This window comes from Lolium rigidum, chromosome 6 (assembly GCF_022539505.1).
Source record: "Lolium rigidum isolate FL_2022 chromosome 6, APGP_CSIRO_Lrig_0.1, whole genome shotgun sequence".
Classification (NCBI taxonomy): domain Eukaryota; kingdom Viridiplantae; phylum Streptophyta; class Magnoliopsida; order Poales; family Poaceae; genus Lolium; species Lolium rigidum.
In genome coordinates this window covers 333354328-333376568 of record NC_061513.1, presented here as the reverse complement: position 1 = coordinate 333376568, position 22241 = coordinate 333354328, and the positions used below count along the sequence as shown (strand labels likewise).

Sequence of the window (22241 nt, the reverse complement as noted above, 5' to 3'; positions counted from 1 at the left end):
AACCGACAATGGTAGAACAGTTTACCACTAAACATAAATTTATTAGAAAATAAGTCTTTACAAACTAAAAAAAAATGAAACAATAGGCAGGTCCAGGTACAGTTCAGACCCTCTGCTCCGGTGACACCTCACGGAGATCCCTGCCATCCGTCTGCGTCCGTCGCGGTGCGCCCGCACGGACGAAGAAGAAGTAGAAGCCGACGGCAATGCAGACGGTGGTGAAGACCCAGACGGCGATCTTGAATCCCGCGCTGGGCATGGCGTCGGCGACGCGGGCGGCGACGGTGTTGGCGAGCGCGACGGAGACGCACCAGACGGCCATCCTGACCCGCCACCGCTCCGCCGCGACCGCCGGCGCCGGGTCGTCGCGGCGCAGGAGGTCGAGCTTGGCGAGGCAGCAGTAGAGGAGCGCGATGAGGTAGTAGGTGACGAGGACGAAGGCGAGGTTGCGCGGCCTGTGGCGCGACTGGTAGACGCCCCACGCGAAGCTGGCGGAGAGGAGGAGGAAGGCGAGCGCCAGGATCGCCCGGTGGCCCCACCCCGGCCGCGCCGGGCCGGGGCCTGGCCCAGCTGCGCCGTCTGCGGCGCCGGCCTGGGCGAGGCGCGGCGGCGGTCTCCATGCGCGCGCGCGCCGGTGCTGGGCGAGGTGGCTGAGGGGGAGGGCGCGATCGAGCTGCCGCGCGCTGCTGGTGCCGGGGAAGAGCGTGGAGGGAGGTCTGCACGTGCTGCCGCGTTGCGGTGAGCACGACGGGAGCTGGCAGCGGCTGGCTTGTATAGGGCAGAGTGGCCGCACAAGAGCAGGGAAGAAGCGGGGGCGGGGCAGATCGAGGAGAATGGGGAACAAGCGGTTGGGAGCTGATCGATCATGCGTGCGTATCCGAAGACGGCATCGATCCTTTCCTCCGGCGCGCGTAGACACCTGCTCCCTCCTTGGCCGGTCGGTCGGTGGGTGGGTGAGTCCAGCTGCCGTGCATGCCGCGCGTGACATACACTGCTGAGACCCTAAACGAAAATAATAAAAAAATTAAAAAGAAATCACAGACTGGCGATCACGCCACCTACCCACCAGCTATAAGCGTTTCGGTCACCACACGCCCGCGCTCTCTCCATCGATCCTGATGAGGCCGTTTTTAACTGAGACTAGTAGTGCTGTAGGTTCGCGTTTCTCGACCAATTAATCGCCGCGTTTCTCCATCTCCTTTCTTCTCCCTCCCTCGCGCCCCTTTTCCAGACTCAAAAAAGGGGAAACGCATCCTTGGATTGGATCCAAATACTCCTACACTAATACACCTACACCGTACTACCTTCCAATCCATCTATATATTTACGTATAAACAAAAACCTGAATTCTTCCCACCAGGCGCGTGCCAAATCGAAGTCTCGAGCGGGCACACTAAACAACAGCTAACTCCGAAACATTCGCTCGGCCCTTGTACGGCCACCGCAGCATGAGCGCGCCGCCCTCACCTCTACCCTCAGATACCGCCGCGGAGGGTGGCGCTGACGCGGCGGAGAGAGGCAAGGCGGCAAGGCCGCGGAGGCAATCACCATCACGAGCCCGCCATGCTCGCCGCCGACGAGTGCTTCAAGGCCGGCACGGGGTTGCTGCAATGGCGCGACGCCGTTGCTCCGCTACCTCAGGACGTTGCGGCTGCTACATGCGGCCGTCGCCGTTGCTACAGCAGGCCGCCGTGGCTGCTACATACAGGCGCCGCCGTTGCTGCATGTGGTGGACGTGAGAGCTCATCTTCCCCGACGACAATGTGACGGCATCTTCTTCGGCGACGAAACGACGGCACCTTCCCCGGCAACGGCCGTTGCTACATCAGGCCGCCGGCGTTGCTACATACTGGCGTCGCCGTTGCTACAGCAGGTCGGCGATGTTGCTGCAATTGATGGACGTGAGAGCTCGTCTTCTCCGGCGACGATGTGACTCGACATCTTCTTAGGCAGCGAGATGATGGCATCTTCCCTGGCAACAGCCTTGTACCACTTAAGGCACACAGAAGCGCAACTTCTGCAAGCTATGAGGGAGCGGTGGGAGGCGTAGGCGACGGCGTTTTCAAGCCGGAGTAGCGAGCGGCGGGGTTACCCAAGACGCGGGCGGCGGGACTCGTGGAAGAGGAGCATTGACCCATCCGATGGCTTCAATCAGCTCCATCCGACGCCTGGCGACCCGGGGATCGGGGGTTTGATCCCCCGGGGAACGCTCAGCACGCCCCTTTCCTATTTCTTTTCGTAATTATCGGATCAGCCATCGGAGGCGGGGCATGCCGGGCGGGCTCTAGGGATGATTTGGGGTACAGTATGTTTTTTCTGGCCGCACTGCTTGGACGGTTGTACCCTACCAAGGAGAGCGGAGAGTGCAGCCCAATCAAGTCGGCCCGTCGATTGGCGATTTGATCGTGCCCGGTAAACAAGTACCAATCCTACAAGGTACAAGCACAACGGGGCCACTTACTTGCAAACTCTCATACTTATCTGCAAACAAATTATTACAGAGTTTAACGGCCAGCCACCGTCACCACGATACAGTAACAAGAAACATGGCCACCATCTTCATCTCTTTAGACAACCTACCACTCTAATGCTGAACTAGTAACTTTTTACTTGCCCAAATGGACGACCAACTTTCTGGATTCTCAACTTCGCTTGCTTCATGGAAGGGAAATATAAAACAATTGCTCCAGTAGCCACAACTCAACCTGACCAACACAATCCCCAGATACAGCAACCATGACCCAAAATTGAAAAGATCATGTCCATCTGGCCGTGGCCGCCACAGCCTCAACCACCTTCACTTCAACAGGGCCACCTAAGGCAGCAGCACGTACACCACCACTCCGGCTGCGCGCCCCAGCAGCTACCTACCCACAACCGGTCCAAGAACAGGGCAACCTGCATTCATGTAGCCAAATCATCAGGGTGAGCAAACAGTGAACCGACCACATCACCATTTAGTTTTTTCACACAACATGCTTCCAACACAAATCACGTTGCAATGTCTCTTTCTAGTGCACGCTAAATAACACTACGACTCCACTACATACGATGCAAGGAACATGAGCAAAAGCAAAGCCAACTAGTATTCCTGCACACAAACATTCCATATGGTCCACCAGTAACCATTACTACTTTGCACTCACTCTTTCAACACTACAATTCGTTTTGGGACTCAGCTATCATCGGCGTGCTTTATTCAAACACAATTATGGGAACTACACAGAGTGGAGTTGCCAAGCTAATAAAAACAACAATTGAATTTCTTAGCAGGGCCTTGTCCTGCAACCTGAATACAAGACACTACTACTCATTTACCCAAATCCATTAGCTATAATTCTAGAGGCACGGGATTTCAAAAACTTAGAATGGTGCCTTACTGCGTTTATTGAGATATACAGTGAGTAAACAATCCTAGAAACTCATCTTCTTGTCCGCTTATAAGCTAAGTGAGGACAGGAAACCTCCAAGCTGGATATAACGCTTTCAACTTCAATACACTGTAGCAGCCATGATATTCCTTGGAAAAATCATGTAGACAAAAGGACTAGAGAATCTAGGCCAGCAATGGACTCTACGAGCATGATGTTAAATGTTGAGAATATCAACTAACACGTGCAACAGCATGTTCTGCACTGCCAGAAATCACCCCAAAAATAATCCACAAGCTCGCCAAATCTTCAGAGCAACAGCTCTTCTTATCTGATCGATTGTTGGTAGCAAGCAATTAACATTGGCGAATTTTAAGGACTGCATGCATGTTAGATTGAACTTTGTGCGCTTTTGTACACAAATAAATAAATAATGCTGAATTATCATGTGCGGTAGCAATACCAAACCAAATACGACGAGTAGGCACATTGTCGAGCACAAGTGAGGAGTAATTCCTAAATAGCTCAGTATTGGATATACCTCAAGTTCCAGATTTCACAATGGTTTCAAGGTTCTTAATCAGATCTTCCTTGGTCATACCAACACCCCTAACCCGAATGGACAGAATCTTGTTCTCCGTGTCCAACTTAATCTGCATTTCCATACATAAGATACATTAAACCCAATCATCTCCAAAAGCAAAGAAGAGAGAATCAGAAAACAGTCTCAGTTTTGCTGTCCACCGTACCTGGATTTCAAGCTTAGCAGCGACACACCTTCACCCAAAACGCCTTGTTTGCGCACAAAGTAAATGGGGAAACTGATGAACTGAACTCAGAGTACTTCTTCACCAAGTCCTGCTCCTGCAAACCAAGTTTCCATCGTAAGTAAATTGTAACATGAAATTCGTTGAAAGAAACACTTGTGTTTCGTCTTACAATGTCTTCACTACAACTACTGGCAGAAATAACTATGATAGCAAATGAGACAAGTACATTTTAGTTGACCACAGATTATTCATTAGATGAAAACTGCATCATCAGGAAACACGAATATTTTATTTGTTATAATATAAAATCGTATATCCCCTTGCTCAAAGTGCAGAAGAATTATCAATATATACGAGGCTACTGGTTAGTCCAATTAGTATTCAACCTTTGATTAAAAGAATTGATTCAGCTCCTACTAAGACCATCTGCATCGAAATCTCCCACTTTACCAGAAATTGCCAGGATTGTGCTAAGAAAACAGGATGGCGTCAGCAGAAGCACATAAATCCTATCCTAATCTCCTACACGGCACAACTAAACAGAGAAGACCATGGTGCGTTCATCCCATCCTCTCTGAATACCCAATGGCGCAATTTTTTTGAAGCATCCGATGTGCTCAAATTCCTACAAACTGCAGCCATGAACCTAGAAAGGAAATCCAGTACCTTCATGAACATTCAAACTGCAGCAACGATCAAATACTACAAAAAGCATGGCAAGATCGATTTTTTTTCAGGACGAGATCAGGGAGAGGGAGTGGGAGGGAGAGAGAAGACAGGCTGGTGTCTCACCGGCGGGCTTGGACTTGTTCCCGGCGAGCATGTCGTAGGACACGGCCAGGACGGAGCGGAGCCGCTGCGGCGGATTGCTGCCGCAGAGGAGGGCGCTCTGTCGAGGATGGCGACCCCGGGCTGCGTGTGGCGATGAAGCTGGCCACCCCGATGGAGCATGGCGAAGGAAGCGCCTTCGCCGGGGGGAGGGACCGGAGATGCATCGCAGCTCTAATGGCCAGCAGGCCCTCGCCGGCGTCCAGCAGCCTCATCGCGCGGCCTGGGCAACGCGCCCGACGCGGTCAGGCAAGCTCGGCGGAGCGCCGCGCATCGTTGCACGTGCGCGCCGGCGAGCAAGCCGGCCGCGCCGATATGGTTCCGGCCTTCGTGGCGAGGCGCCGCCTGTCTCGTCGGTGGGAGCGAACACAGCGAGGAGGGGAGAGGAAAAAATGGGAAGTTAGGGTTTTGTTCCTGGGCCTTTCGATCATACTGGGCCTGGCTGCGATTTTCCTTTTCTTTTCATTTTCTTCTATATGTTTCCCGCTCATTTCCGCATTTTTGCATGCATCCAGTACGGTGAATGTACCCGTACCGAGCTCATTGCACTAAATTCAGACAAAAGATCTTCTCATTGCAGTAGCTTGTACTTAGTAGCCGCTACATATGTGTGTTGTATTCCGATGGAAGCCGACATCCACTACTAATTTGTATATATATTGCTAAATGTATATACGCAGTGACCTCGCCTCCACCCTCACACTCAGATCCAAACCGTCTTCAACCTCATGTGTAGTCGTGTGCTAGCTAGGAACCGGAGCAAAATATAGATCGTCCACTCGTCCTCAACCGCGGCTAGTTGCCATGTGTTTCATTATCGATCCGACATCGATGGACTTCCTCGAGACATAGACAACACAAGCTAGAGGTGGTGGTAGACATGATCATCACGTGGTCCAAGCACAATACCGTGTTTGTTGTGGCACTAGGCATGGTTTGTTTCTCCGATGAGGATCTAGTTACTCATGGTGGAGACTGACCTCCTCGGTGCTCATGGAGGTGGGGGGAATCAAGGCGAGGAGGAAGTATGTGAATGAGTGTCGGGTAGAAAATAATATGCCAAGGCACGAAGTCTTGCTATTAAACAAGATTAAGGCGGATCGGATAGCCGAGGGCCACACTAAGTTCATGAAGGATTCCACGAACCTTGATTATGATCCTGATGATCTAGACGAACCGCCTGCCGCCAACATCAAGCATGGACGACCCTCACACACCTTCGGAGATCGGCGCACAACGACACCACATGCCTTAGAGGGCGACAACAATGGCGGTAAGGTGGTGACACAGGATGACTGCTAGCGATGATGGTAGGGTTCACGCCAATGACCACCTAGGGTGTGACGAGTTGTTCTCGACTCTAGTCAAGCTTACATAGTATTGTTAATTAACACATAAATTTATGGTAGGAAGTTTTCTAGGTATAGAGAGGATAAATAATGACCATATCTAGGGTTTTATGGAGGATTGCATGAACCCTACGGTATTGACATGTTCCAACCGCATCGTGTCGCGACCACCCAACGAATTGTACGTGCGGGGGTCTAGTTCCAACCGTAGCCATTGCATAACAAAACAAGTCAAAAGCTCTGGCCTGCTAGTTCACCTTAGTGTCTCTACAAATATATTTCTCATATAATATAAATGTGTTCCACTCTTTTATGTATTGTCCAAGTACAAATTTCTATGAAAAATATCCATCTTAGGACAAGTAGCTAGAACTCGAGCTAGAAGAGGATAAGTGTTTTAGTTTAAATATGCAAGTATCATTGGAACTAGATGGTATTTGCTACTAGTTTCCTAGGTAGCATGCATGCATGTCCGGTTTAGGGTATGTACTTGGCCATGTTGGCACGCGTTGATCTAGTAACCGAGTCCATGCATATATATATGTTCTTGATTGTATTATTTAATTTCCTTACTTCATGTGTCGTTTTAGCATACCAAGATCGTCCCTATGCACATGGCTAACAAGGTATTAATGCCTGGAGTAGAAACACATGGTTAGTAACCTTCATCATGTTTTAGCCTCCGTCTTGGTAGGGGCGGATCTATGATTTCGCAGGCGGTGAAGAACATATTGATGATCATATAAGAGAATTTTCACCGGCGCGTCCCAAATAGTCGTCGGCAGAGGCGCCGACACTGTCGTATGGGGGGGGGGGTGGCACTGCATCCTCTATTTGGGGACATTGTTCCCACACCGGCGCCCTCAAACCGGCGGTCCCGATAGATGATTTAAATTAAATTCTCAAATGAAAGCATAGAAATTCGAATAAAGAGGATGAACTTTCCACAAACTAATACATAATTCGGAACATGGTTTACACAAACTAAGACATAGTTTGGAACATGATTTACACAAACTAATATATAGTTTAAACGATGGTTGGCACAAATTAAAAATTAGAAAATGAGAAAAACTAACTAGTGTTGGCATCACATGTTCTGTCTGTTCGCTGCCAAGAAAGAACACTCCTAGGCACTCCCAGTCACCCAAACTGGAAAATCCAGCTGGTGATGATAGCCCTGTTGGTCCTTTCGAGGAAGAACATCCAGAAACCTTCGTGCCTATTTTCACTGCGAAGAAATAACACTCAATCGTCCTCCTCATCGGTGTCACCGTGATAGTGCCGGCGGTAGCGCGTCTCGTCGAACACCTTGACGTTCATATCGGCCTCGCCAAGGTTGGAGAATGTGAGCATGCAGCCGGCTTCGAGGTCGTGGTAGCGCGCGAATTTCTCCTAGTCGGTGTGGAGGTACATCTTGCCGCGCCCGTCGAAGAGCACATCCATCGGCCATCGGTAGCAGTCGCAGCCAGCCTCCCGCAGATGCAGCGCGACCGGCTCGTTGCCGGCGACGAAGTTGGCGAACTTGTCCGGCAGCCTTTGGATGCCGAGTGGGTCGCCCTTGAGGACGACGACGAACTCGAAAAACACTTCCCGCTCCTCCTCCTGCAGGTCCGAAGACATCATAGGCGACGACGAGCGTGCAGCTCTGCCGCGGCCACGACCTCGGCATTGGCCTCTGCCTCTACCAGCCATGGCGTCGTCTTTTGAGATGGTGGCGGCTAGGGTTGGCAAGAGAGGCGCTAGGGTTTGTGTGGGAGGGACGATGTGAGAGCGCCATTTTTATAGGCCGGAGGGAGGAGGGGGAGCGGTGGCGGTCATTAATGCCGACACGGAGAGCTAGGCGCGACGAGACGGTTCCCTGCGCGTCTACGGAATCTGCACCGCCGTTGCGCGCCAATAACTTTCGTCATGAGGTAGGCGACGGTTAGGTTAAAATTGAATGTGTTGCTAACGCGTCGGCTCCTCCACTCCTCGCCGGCATCGACTTTTGGGATGTATGGCTGACAGGCGGCTCCCACGACCAAAATTTTCCACCTCACGAGGCGCCGGCACGCCCGATTCCCGCCCTTCGCCGAGGGGCTGGCACGGGGTTAACGTCGCTTCTATTGGGCTAGCAAAAGCGCCGGTGCTATTTGGAGCACACCGGTGTGAGCCCATTTTCGCTGCCGGCCCCCAAAATGCTATCGGGGCTGCTATGAGGCACGCCGGTGGAGATGCTCTAAAAGGCGGTACAACCGAAAAGTTTATCTCGTGCTTCCGACTCTACCTTTTGGTCTTGGATTTGGAAGTTCCCCTATTAAAAATCATTATATAACGCTAGATTTCTGTCTAACATGTGCATCCTAGATTTATTTTCAAATGTATAATTGGAGGTTAGACGAACGATTTGAAATAATTACTAATTGACAATATGTTTGTTATGACTTAAGGAATTGTAGTACTCTAATACATATACATACACCATATAGTGCATGTAACTATCATATCAAACTAGTAAGTAGCAATTACTAGTTTGATTTGATCATCCTGGATTCACCTCGGCGTCTTGGTCCGACTAGTCGTGGAGACGCCACCTCCGAGGCTTCGCGTGACGTTTGGTGCATGCATAGCGAGGCCAACCTTTGAATTTCTCGGCGAGCTTATCCGCCAACGTGATTGCATGATGCAGCGGGTTCTCGAAAAATAGTAGCCATAACACCGTTGAGCCAATTAGATAACACAAATTGCATTATCGCGGATCGCCTTGTTAAACTCGATTCGAGCCGTCCATTTGGGCTTAATCTAACGGCCGAAGCATCATATGAGCTCCCGAAGAGACGCGCTAGTTGCTACCCACCGTAATTAAACTCACACTAATGGCGTTGCTGGATCCAAGAGCCTTACTCAACGCCCTTTCTCCTCTGATCCTCTCCCAACGCCTCCTCTCCCATCTTGATCTGACCGCCGGACCCTCGCGGCGGCTCCTGCCTCCCTCGCCGACCACCCTCCACGGCTCCCCTAATTCCTCACCGCAGCGCCGACCTTCCACCTCGACGCGCTGTCAGGATCCTCTTCATGTGTTCTGAAGACGAAGGCACTCCGTCAGTTATCCAACGGTCACGGTGAAGCGTATCCAACAGTTGTCGTTCATCTGCTTAGTTTAAACCTATTTCGCGCGCTAATACTGTTTGAGCCTTATAATGACAACTAAGCAAACATGTGTGGTCCTGCTGTTGGTGTATAAAAGAGCGGGAGAGGGAGGATGGGAGGCACGCATAATGAAAAACCCTAAATTTATCTCCTTGTTTTGTACCTTACTTTTCTAGTTGCATAGATCTGAGCCACCGGAGCTCCCCTTCTTCCCCTTCTCCGGCATGGCCATATCATGACCATCGGGTCCTGACACGGTGGTATCAGAGCACCAGATCGGCTGGTCTCATCCCAACCCTCCTTCCCTCTCGACACCCACCCTCCCACCATGGCACCAGAGATCCGATCTAGATCTGAGTCCAGGGAGTGGCCCCTCGGGCCAATGGAGTCCACGCTACCCTGACAACAACCGACGAGGACCAGGAGGATGCGCAACGCCTCGCCAAGTTGCCGCGGGAGGTGCGCACGATTCGCCGTTGTCTGGATGGGCAGGAACGAGCCGCCGATGACTTGACGGCCGCCCTCAACTCCATGCAAGGTGAGATCGCTCGTATGTCTCAGATGATGGCCGCTCTGTGCGCAAATCTTGCTTGTCCGGGTACTCCTGAAACCACCACCTCCACTGCCGCCACCACCACCGCCGCCGCCACCACTTCTGCTTCGCCTCCAACCACACAAAGCCACCCCTTTTCCACCCCACCACACTTACCACATGTTTCACTTTCTCCGATCGCCGAGGTTTCGACACCGGTGTCGACTCCGACCACACACCACATCGCCCTGCCCAAACTCGGCGTCCTTCTGGCAGAACACCTTCCCCAACCAATGTTCCCACCAAAGTCGGCTCCTTTCACCCACACAAACCTCGCCACCGTATACACAAACACCACACCCATCGTCACAACAAACCCCACCCACTCCAACCTATCATCATCTACCCATGTCCACCAACACACAAATCCGAACACCCACCCTCACCTATACCAAAGTTGTTCTTGCCAAGTAGTGGAACCAACCTAGTACCAACCCATACACCAACCTTGCACAACACAGAACCCCACGTACTCCTCTTGCTATCACCCACCCTTTAGTCAGCCCTACTGTCCCCAACCATATTACCAACAACAAATTCCATACACTGCTCCACACTCACAACAGCACTACTCCCAGCATGACAACTATCCTACACCACCCCACAGGAACTGGGGGTACCAGCACAATGGTGCATAGCAAACCAACTATTAGCAGTACAACACCACTGACCTGCACCTCCGTACTCCACATGTTGAACTTCCTATATTCCTGGGCGAGTCACCACGGGCATGGCTGCTAGAGTGTGAAGATATTTTCGACCTCGTTAATATTCCTGGTAGGTGGTGGTTTAGGAGGAGGAGGAGGAGAAGAAGATGGCCGGAGGTGGGGGTGGAGGAGTCAGAGGAGGGGAAGAAGAAGGACGGAGGTGGACGTAGAGGCCCGAGGTGGAGGAGGTCACCGGAGTAGGAGGAGGAGGTTGTCGGTGAGGATTACAAGGAGAAGAGGAGGAGGGAAAGAGGAGAAGGGGGAGAAGTGAGGAAGGAGAAGAGGGAGGAGGGCCGACTTGAATATAGAGTCTAGGTTACCACCGACGCACCTAATACAACGGTGTTCTGGGGGTAATTTTTTTTTAGTTTTTTACCAAAATCTAAAAGCTCAAACGCATTTGACGAATCCATTTTTTGTCCAATCCGTGGGAAACCCTAGTCTGATCTCCCGGACCGGAATATGGCGACATTGTGGTGTCATTTTGCCTCTTGGGAGAATTGTTTATGGAGAAGCTCCGGTGGACAGGCGTTGGAGGAGGAGATGTCAAGTCATGCCTGACGGACAGGTGCTACGCTGAGTCATGCCTGTTCAGCGGGTGCTATGCACGACAAATCTTTCATTGTGGCGTCGTCAACAGGACTGACAAGGGCAATGCGCATCTCTTCCCTAAAGATGGACCATCGGTTCGATGGTGGTGACGGCTTCTGAAGCGAGGGAAAAGGTGCTCGCCAAGTATCTGCTAAGCCAGTTGTGTGCTCTTGTTTTCGCCATATGGTGACTCAGGCATGCCCTCGATTTTTAGTTCGTGAGGCATTTGTTTATGTTTATAGAGCAGAGGCCCTGATGATATGTTACTTCACCCATTGTTGGGTTTCTACGTGTTGAGTGGTTGCTTCGGGTTTTGTGATTTGTGATTTTGATAGATCCGTGTTGATTCTAATATGGATAAAAGCCGTATGCATCGCTTTGATGAAGAGGCTAGGGCTCCCCTATTTCAAAAAAAATCCTAGCATAAAATAAAAGTGGATCAACAACACTAATAATCGTCTATGTATATATAACCCATGCGATATCCCACAATTCGTAGGCTCCAAGAACGAAGTAATACAAAGTTAATTTCTCCCAATTGGACTGCCAACTTATTAAGCAAAATGATTTTTGTAGATGATATATTGAGAATGATAAAGTGGACGGAGAAGTCATATTTAAATTGCTGAGTTGTTTAATTAAGATATTATTATATTTTTTTTCACTGGGCCCAAAACTATTACCATTAGCTTGGCGTATGAAAATTTAAAATTGGAATCTTTACGTGGGGAAGGGTCCACTTTTGCATGGGTCCTCATATTGGTATTGAAGGATGGTATAAACTTGGAAGAGACAATGTACAACTCTAAAATGGTACTATTGCACACAAACATGACTATCGCACACCAAGATTTTACACTTACATTGCAAAACCTCCACTTTGAAGCCAGTGGCACAAATTTTGTAAGTACTTGGCCTCTTTTGCGGGTTGATATGTTCGTATGCCCCATTATAACACAAGGAAAAAAGAAAGACACGTAAAATTACCACTTACCATGGAAATCTGAGGGAGTAAATATTGCATGGCTGCAAAATAGAAGAACACACGCGTTCTTCACAGAAAGCCTCATGTGGGAACCTGGATTTTAGTCAGAATAAAATGAAAACACGGATATCAAGTTTTAGTCAAATGTTATACTCTTGTCATGGGGTTATTACCCGTTGAGTTCCTCCTGGCAAACAAATGAGATCCAGAGCCCAAGGCTCATGGTGGAAAAGATACCGACATGCTAGGCTAGCCCGGTAACAAGGTTGTAGACGATACATATCGAGCAAGCGTGACTAATGCTGCAACAACTCCAGGTGACCCTCACGCACAAGAGAAGCACCAATCGATCACAACAAAGATGTAGGGCTTTGGATGCGGCGATGATGAGTGGGGTCGATTTTGGGGGTCTAGCTTTGAGGGTTATGGACGCCCTCATGTTGCCGAGGAGGAGATGTGAGCAAGTCTTTGACATGGAACACCCATAATATTACGATATGTTGATAGGGGCTTGTGTGAACCTGGATTATATTCAAAATAAACTAAAAAATAAACTTATAGATTTTAACCAAATTTTATACTTGTTGCCGTGGGTCTCTTACACACGGAGTACCTCCCCCTATAACGTCGAGACCCTCCCTTGTCATGCCGGTAGGGGTCAAAATATATAGTAAGGTGGGGGGAAAGTTATTATACATAGACTTCACATTAAGTCACAATGTATATATGTAGTACACGACAAGTACATAAGGCGTACGGGTTGGCCATTGCACTAGTACAAATACCTTATCGCCGGCGCATGGAATTGGGCTACCGCAGGCGCCTTCGCGTTCACCGCCGACCATCTCGCCGGTGGTAAGTGGTTACCGCCGGCGCCTTCCGTTTCGCCGGCGGTAACGTGACGTTATCCTCGGCGCTTCGTGTATTCGTCGATGGTATTTGTTACCCTTGGCGCCTAGTCTATTCGCCAACACTACCTGAACTACCTCCGACGCACGGGGCAATTCGCCGACGCTAAGTTTTTATAGGATTAAAAAAACGGCAGGTTCGCAGTCAACGTAAAGGCCAAGTTGTCTCTTTATTTTATGTGAACAGAACATGTATTATATTACAACACATTATAACGCATAGACCAACAGTAAGTTTAGAAAACACAAAGACTCCGGTGCCGTCGTTCGTCTCAGCTCGGCGGCGACGTCGCCTTCTCGTCGCTAGCTCCGTCTCAGCTTGCCGAAGACGTTGCCTGTCTCAGCTCGCCAGTGACATTGCCTACTAGCGGGCACCTCCAGCACAACACCTAGCCAGCACCTCCGGCACGGCACCTAGCCGACAGGTCTCTGCATCTCTCTGTGATTCTCCTCTTCTCCAGCATGGCACAACCTAGATCTCTGCTTCTGCTCTTCTCCTCTAGCTCTGCAAAGTTGCACCATACCAGGATCATGTAGGTACATGATCAGGTCATCACCAGATAAATAAATCACCTTGATACTACATCGATCAAATCCACGGGAAATATGCATACATATAATCTCACGAACCAAATCAAGTAAATTAACCAATACTTGTATCTTGTTGTCTACACTTAAATAAATCACTACTCGACCACAGCAAACTCAATCCAGAGCTTGTTGTATAAAACAGGCTATTAATGAATGATCCAGTTAACATGGGTAATTTATATTTCGTTTCATCAGAGTTATATGTCTACTCTCTACAGATTAATTAAGCCGGGGATGAGTTTATCATCCAAATGGAGGCATCACATATAGCACATTGCACTGATCACTTGGAGTAACGTTTTACAAGCTAACCACGAAAGAACACCAACTCAAATACATAAGCCATAACACTGCATATGGGTTACAGGAGCACCAAAAGGAATTAAGGTATATGGCTGACTAAGACAATAGCCCAAAATGCACTGAGCAGCAGAATATTCCACACTACCAATTTAATCACAAGCACAAGATATAAATGTATCCATATATAGAGAGTACAGGGAGTAGAGAGGCTCACCGAGGGTGCCATGATGAGGCACCGGAGTTGGGGGCATCGCAGAAGTTGCAGCATGGCGGAGACAGAATGGCCATCACCACATCAGCAGCACCACCTGACCACGAGTCCAAGATAGAGAGATCACGCATGGCAGAGTTGAGCAGTGGCTCGAGGCGAAGGCGTGACAACTAGATCTGCAGTGGCAGAGGGCGTCATGGAGGCACGGAGTTGGGGAAGACAGAGGAGAACTACCTCGAGGTGGCACCAGAGCAGCGGCAGAATACGACATCGTCAGAGGAGGCCGGCCACCGTGAGAAAGCACGAAAAAAAAATTGATGAGGGGGAGGAGATAGAGCACAACAAGGTGATGCAGAACCCCATCATGCCGGCGTCGAGGAGGGCCAAGAGCGGCCGGGGAACAGCGACGATGCCGCGGCGACATGGAGTTCGCGGGAGAGAGTGAACGGAGAGGGCGAAGAGGAGATGGAGTGACTCGGTTGGTTGGACTCGTGGTCTCCTTCCCCTCCCCCCTGGGTCGTGGTCTCCTTTATCCCCGGCGAAAACAAATCATAGACGCTGGCGGTAATTTTGGCCCAAATGGACCACATGATCCCACTTTACCCCCGACGCATGCAAATTGATTTCGCCGGCAGTAATTAGATTAGCCTCGATGTCTCCTAGACCAAACCGCCGGCAGTAAGGGGAGACCCATCCGGGTGCTCTCGGCCCACCTTACCCCCGGTGGTTGCAATTCGTACTCGCTGGCAGTAAGTGCCTTATTCCTGGCGACTACATATCAACTCGCCGGCGGTAACGCGAGGAGGGCCTAACAGGCCTTCAAACCGCACTCGCCGGCGGTAATAAGTGTGGCAATAAGGTTATTTGTAGTAGTGTCGTGTGATTATCACGTAAACTATACTATAACAAAGTGCTTAGGTTTGTATTGATGGCATGTGGGCTGATCTTAATCACAAACTAATGGAATCACTATGTTTTACCACAAAAAATAAATGGAATCGCTAGGTTTAGTGTCAAAAGAAAAGGTGCATGTGTATGCTTAATAGTAGTGGTGCAATAGATTGATCGATATACATGTAGATGTGGAGAAGTCACCGCATGCACTACTCAAAATAAAATTAATTACTACCTCTAATTAGTTAATCAAGAGGGAGGATCACAGATGCATGCATTACGGGCATGCGATTAGTTGATAGGAGAACTAGATCCATTCTCTGCGCGATTAGAGCAAATAAATTAAAGAGAATCAATTAGTACTTGCCAATTGAAGTCAATTAAGATTCTCCACCTAGCTATGTTTCCTTGCAAGTCCTGGCCTTCCTAATTTCCGGGAACCCAGCGACAGTCTGTGTGCAAAGTCCCCAAACCCCTCCCTCTCCCATCCAATGGCTGCCGGCTCACTTCAGGCTCGTCACGCGGATCGTCCCCCCATCCGTCGTCTCTCCGAGTTCCCCGCTTCTCCTCCCTCCTCATAGCTGCCCCCATGACTCTCTATAAATCCCCATGTTTGATCTGCTCTGCATCCTCCACCAACACCCCATCGGTCCACAAGAAACCTCTCAGCCTCCACCACAAGTCATGAATCGTATGTAGTATCTTTCAGTCATGTTGACGAGTGATACTGATGATCTGTGAGGTGATACTGATGCTCGTCTCCGGACGGGGCGGCAACCGTGATCACCCAACAACTCGAACTCATTTTTCTGATCTGTGAGGAGATACAGTGTTGTTGGAGATCCGTCCTCACCGCCGGACACTTGCAGGTTTATGTACTAGTCATTGCACTCTTATTCTTTCTAATCCCAACACGCATCTTGTAAAAAGTTCTTATTGTTAATCATGTATTTTTGGACAGAGCTCGGTTCTCTGATTTTTTTAATGTGATAGTTGGGTTTCTCTTTCTCAATTTTTTCAGTTGACTAGATTTGACTTTGAGGTTCAGGTATTGTAGTAGATGGGATTCCATCACTATCCTAAAGGGAGTCTCATGAGGCATGCATGCATAAATAAATAAATAACTAAATAAATAAATAGAAATGAATAAGATTAAAATTGTATAATATTTCAGAATAAATTTACTTGGTACAATAGAATAGTACAACTTTTGATCTCTCTGTGGCATGGTGCTCCGGTTCAAATGTTGCAGCAGCTTTTGTATGTACTTCCTCCGTCCTGGCATACAAGATCATTTTGTTTTTGGAGGCAAACTTTGACTAAAGATTGGGTCAACCAAATATTAGTTATTAGTTACATGTGATTTAAAACTGTATCATTGGATGCAAATTTCAATGAACTTTCTAATAGTGTATTAGTTGACTAAATCATTGGCCAAAGTATGACAAAAAAAAATATATGGCCCTGTATTTATGGACTGAGGGAGGAGTACACGGTTTCCGTTTGAGTGTCCATGCCAGCTCCATCAACTGAAAAGCTCACTGTAACCTTGGTGAGATGTAGAGCTAACTGAAATTTTAACTGAACATGGTTGTTCCAGCGCTGCTGCCTTCGGAAAAAGAATGTCTTTGTGGAGAGTAGATGCCTCCTCTCATTCTCCCTCACCGCCGGAGCCTTCTCCCATCCCCACGAGCCATGGCGTTCTCCGGCGTGCAGCGATACCCGCGGCGTCGTCGACCGCGAGCACGATGGGGGGGCGGGGGGAGTTGAAGTGGATGCACTGGAGGTACCGGTGCTCGCGCACGAAGCCGCGGGCGGGGCCACGAGGTCGACGAGCGCACCGCCGTCCGGGTCGATGAGGGAGCCTGCGGATGGCGGACGACATGGCGCGGCGGCCGGGGATGGGGCGGGAGGTGGCGAGGCGGAGGCGGCGCGGGAGGGGAGGGGAAGGGTGGTGGAGATGGAGTGCCATGGCTGCCTGCTAGGTGTTCGTCGCTGCGCTGCACCAGTGTATGGGTCGTTTATATGTGGACATGGAATGTTGACCCCAGATCATTGCAAATTTGTCCAGTGCCGCCGTCTTCACGCCAGCGAGGGTGGTTTTGGCCACCAGGACGCGCTGCCAGCGGCGGCGACGCGACCCACGGAGGGCCCGTCGTCCGTACGCTGCGAGGAGCCTCTCTTCGGAGGAGGGGACGGCGGTGTTTTGTGGTCTCAACCTGAGCCGCAGCTCACCGGCCTCTTCGGCCAATTATGTTCGATGGTGGGCGGCTTTGCGGTTCAGGAGCTGGTCGAAATCTGCATCCCAAGGTACTGGCTGTAGTTAGGCAAGCTCGAATGGATTGATGTCCGGTGAATATGCTGCTTTGTTCGTCAGCGTTAGGTGTGTTTTATTTTGGATGAACAAATCTGTCTAGCAGCTACACCTTAATTAGACAGACAGAAAGATGTTTGGTGTTATGTACTAATTAAAACAGCCCGAGATTCGTTGAAGCATGTGCGTGAAAAAAATGCTACATGAGTATTTGTACGTTCGTGGATACATTCCATCATCTCATTGTTCTAAAGTAGTACAATGCACCGGTTGTTAAAGTGTACATATACTATCATGTTATTATGCTGATAACTGAAAGTGTTAAAATTGATCCAGCTCGATGTACAGCTTCATAGATCTTAATTTGGTATGCTGACTTTTCTGAGTGATTCTAGTGTTTGATGATTTAAGCTAGTTGGACCTTTTACAAATCTTCTGACGCTGACTATTACTGTCTATCAACTAACTGATATAATTCTCCATTCATCTCAGGCTTTGGGTGCATTTTTCAGTCCTTCGCTTCATTTCCTTCTATGCGGTGTATCTGCTTTCGTGAGGTGAATGTGTGTAAAACTTTTCAGCCAATCAACTACAGTTATTCAGTTGTGAACGTTTCATAGTTAGCACAGGAATTTAGTGTTGCTACCTTGTCTACCATTTGAGATTTGTAGTATGTTACTTCTAGGTGTGTTTTCCTAATGATTTTTGTTGATTATATGTTTGTGTCATATATAAGACCTTGTTGATTATATGTTTTTCTCACACGTTTTCCTAATCAAGGGATCTAGATTTCATTTAAATGCTTGGATAAATTGGATGAAAATGTATCATTTTGAATATTCATATGTGATCATAAGTTGAAGTGTTTACTAATTCATCTCCATTTTATTTCACACAGGTGTACAAAGAAATATCCCAGGAAATAATTGAACACTTGAAGTACCACAGGAAGTGGCATGAGCAGTTGACAATTTTATTTCAAGGACGTGCTCAAGTAGGCTCTTGCCGGTTGACACCGCACCTTGTGCTCGTCGGCCTGATGTGTGCAGCAGCGACTACGGCGTCAACAAGAACGAGCATAAGGTGAGCACCTCCATCGATTTTGTTTTTGGATTATTTTGCAATCTAGGGTAAAATGAGCTGCCTTTTACAAAGGGCTTGGTTCTGAATAGTTAGCCTTTACAGTTCATGATTCTTGATGCACACATGCGCGTAGATTTTCGGAAAAACCTAGGATTTGATGGGCCACTGTTATGTTTGTGATAAATATATTTATGCATCATAATATTGTTAGGATGCCACTAGTTATTCTTGAGTTATGGTTTTCCATAATTATGTTAATACTGAATACAGGTATTTGACCCAGTTTTTCCTTGTTTGCTAATTTTACTTTTTTTTCATTTTTGGTAACATTGACATTTTGAAGCCATTGTCAACTCAGGTACATGTTTGGTGACGTGCATTTAAGAATGCGTTGCTGGTTGAAAAATTCATTAACTATGCTCCTTTGGCGGTATATTTGAAGTATGTGACTTATTACTGATGTAACTACCATTTTTCTCTGTTTCTTGAAAACCACACATGACGTCTTGTGCTGACTTAGGAGTTATCACTCACACATGAATTATATTGGACGTTCCTTTGTTGCTGGGCGGTGAAATTACTTGGTGGCATGTAACCTGGACAATTCGTCCTAAGCTCCATCTAAGACAGGTAAAACTATGTTATTGTTCTTGTTGCTACTTGATATTTAGCATCTTTGGAGATGAAGTAATCTAATTGAGGCACCTCATTTTCAGAACTATTTTTTTTATTTAATTATGATATTTTCAGTATTGTATGATGGTGATTGTAACACCTAATCGATTCAGCCATGTGAAGCCACTCTAGCAGAATTTATGTATATGATTTGTAAAGTATACATCTGGAGAACGTTTTGGCTGTTTGAGAAGCCAATTGTTCACACTAGCGGTCGAAAAGGTACTCCATAGTCCGTACTTCTCTAGTACTCCCTTGGCCTGGATATATATGACGTATCTCAACTGGTCAGTTATTTGACAAAAAATGGCTCTATTAGTATGCAATTTATGTGCTGAAAATAAGTGTTATCAGATTTACAATACACTTATTAGAAGTACTTGTGGCTGTGACTTTGTCATGAGTTGGGAATCTAGTCTGTTAGTGCTGAAAATCTAGAAAAACTTTATTTTGACATTTGAATGATTTATTTGGTGTTTGCTTGAACTCTCTACTAATCTGAGTATCTGACACATGTTGGGTGCTTTCAGGGAGAGCTTATGTCTCCTGAAGAGTCTATCTTTGTGCGATAGTCTGTTCTAGTTTGCATGATTGTGCCTGCTACTGTTAAGCACCTGATTGTAACAAGACAACCAAAGCTTTTTGTTCACCTTGTTAACTTTATAGTCCATACGAATGGATTTTACTATGCCATGAAAATTTTCTTTAGAAAAGAACTATGCTACAGATTCTTAGTCTGGTCAAATATACAAGTGTCAGCTCTTGGCCTCCTGAGGTGCGGGATGTGGTTGCGGCGTGCGGGATGCAGGAGGAGGAGCGAGTGTCGCCTGCATAGGTTGAAGCAAGATACATGGTGAGCTACAAGTTTTACGTGTAACCTCCATTCAGTGTTCATTGTAGCAGATATTAATTCTTATTCTTGCGAACATTCTTTATCCTTCAAAGCCATGGAGTTTTCCTTATTCCTGTAAATAATACTGATTTAGGAGGTGCTACAGCTAATGAATGAGGAAGATCTATAATTTGTTTTGTTGTAAAGAGCTACACATGATTATGCAAAAGAACTTTAATATATGCATTCTATTTTTTCTTTTCTATCATTAATTCACCAACTGGTTACTTTGTTCAAAAAAATAGATGTTAAGAATAAATAGCAGTCCAAAACCTAGCAGCGCATGGCTTTATGTATTAGCCGAAATTGCCCTTTTGTATTCTGGTGTAATTTACTAAGTTTATAGTCTTTGTATTTGCATGTACACCAAGGTGGTTTTGGACTGCACCAAACGGTGTTTCCATAACATGTTCAAGGAGGCACGCGCCGGTGACACTGCTATGCAGGTGGTCATCGGCCAGAAGTGCACAACAACATCTACGTCGTCAAGAATGAGCATAAGGTGAGCCCCTCCATCGCTTTTGTTCCAGATTTTTGTGGAATCTGGGATGAAAAGGTGCCTTTTACAAATCGAGAAAGCACGGAAGTCAAACAAGCTCAATTTGGTTATTTAGTTAACTCATGTAGTTTTTCCTGCCCCGATTATTAGAGTGAACTGCATATTGGTTATGTTGCTATGTTGTTCTGTTAGACAGAATATTTGTGTCTCACAGTCGAGGACAGATGTTGTCGAGCATGACATGTTGGTAACTCATTTTAGCATGTGATGTTACAAGATTATCTCACTTAGAATCATGGTTGTTCCTGTGATGTATTTGGGGTACGGTAACTCTAGCGATTGGTGTTTGTGTATCTGTGTAGATGTTCATGCTTGTCTAGTGATAAGAACCTTCTAATCATACCATCTCCCAGTTTCTATGCGGCTATACTGGGATTCTGCAATTCTAAAGACATGTTGAACACCTTTTTGGTTTTCATTAAACATTAATTTGTCTACCAGTATTGAATATCTTGTTGGTCTTGTTGTTGGTAAGCATGTGTTTTGTGTGAACAGAACTGTGATGATAACCTATATGAAAAATTACCATCTTTGGGGTGAATTCTCGTCATCCCACGCCAAGGCTGCCAGTAGCGACAAGGAGAATTTAGAATTAAACCTGATTGATCACCCTTCCTCTCTTTTTTGATGCACCTGAGTTTTCCGTGCTGAAATATTTTATTTTATCCTTGTCAATGGCGAATGCAACTGGTCCTCTTATCCCCCACGATGGTGATGATGCAGTACCGGCTAGTCTCACTCTGCCCATCGCTTGTGGCAGCTTCTGCCACTAGGTGCATGCTGAAGAAGTCCTATCTGGACTGAAACACACAAGCACCACACGGGCTTCTAGGAGCTACAATATGTAAGTCATGGACTCAACTCCTCGACCTGTTTGTAGTTGTATGTGTGCATTCTTATTACAGGAATAGCTAGGTTGAACTGGAATTTGTGAAACTCATATGTTTGTATGTGCTGGTTTTAGGGAGTTTGATAAGGTCCTTATCATCTTGCACACAGCTGCCCCTCATAGAAAGTGAAGACCCTCAGGTTAGACTAGTTCCCGCTTCCCTCGTTGTTGTGCAATGGCGACGACGAGTTCACAACGGTGCAACCACGACAGTTGTGGCCTCTTCTTTGTTTGCATGGTTTAGGTGAGATTTTGCTTCTTCCCTTCTCTCCTCTGAACTTTAATATATTCATTTGGATATTTTTTCTCCTTTTTGTTCATTTATTAATTGATTCAAAATATACTTGCCACTTAGGATGGTTTCTTGGTACTTAGGATGCTCTCTTTTCTTGATGAGTTATTAAATATCTAAGCTACTATAACCTGATAAAACGGGGAATAGTGTTGGATGTAGCAATCTAGCTCAAATGAAAATAGCATGGTCAATGTGAAGGGATAGGTATGATTACTGAGAATCCTATAGAGTTATATGTTTTTTGAAGAAACATGGTGATGGGTCATGTACCCCTGTTCCACTGGCGTGAAAGTAATGTGGTT

At 47.4% G+C, this 22241-nt stretch overlaps 1 protein-coding gene and 1 pseudogene across 1 annotated transcript; one reads left to right on the top strand and one right to left on the bottom strand.

The window, feature by feature from the left end:
• Positions 1-103: 103 nt before the first annotated feature.
• On the bottom strand, positions 104-867 carry LOC124664828 (annotated as a pseudogene).
• A 15878-nt stretch (positions 868-16745) lies between these two features.
• Positions 16746-19252, top strand: LOC124664827. Its single transcript, XM_047202260.1, has 6 exons — positions 16746-16784; positions 16833-17242; positions 17304-17542; positions 18039-18103; positions 18445-18629; positions 18988-19252. The coding sequence occupies exons 1-6, from the start codon at positions 16746-16748 to the stop codon at positions 19067-19069; spliced, it is 1020 nt and encodes a 339-aa protein (XP_047058216.1). The 3' UTR covers positions 19070-19252.
• Positions 19253-22241: the final 2989 nt, after the last annotated feature.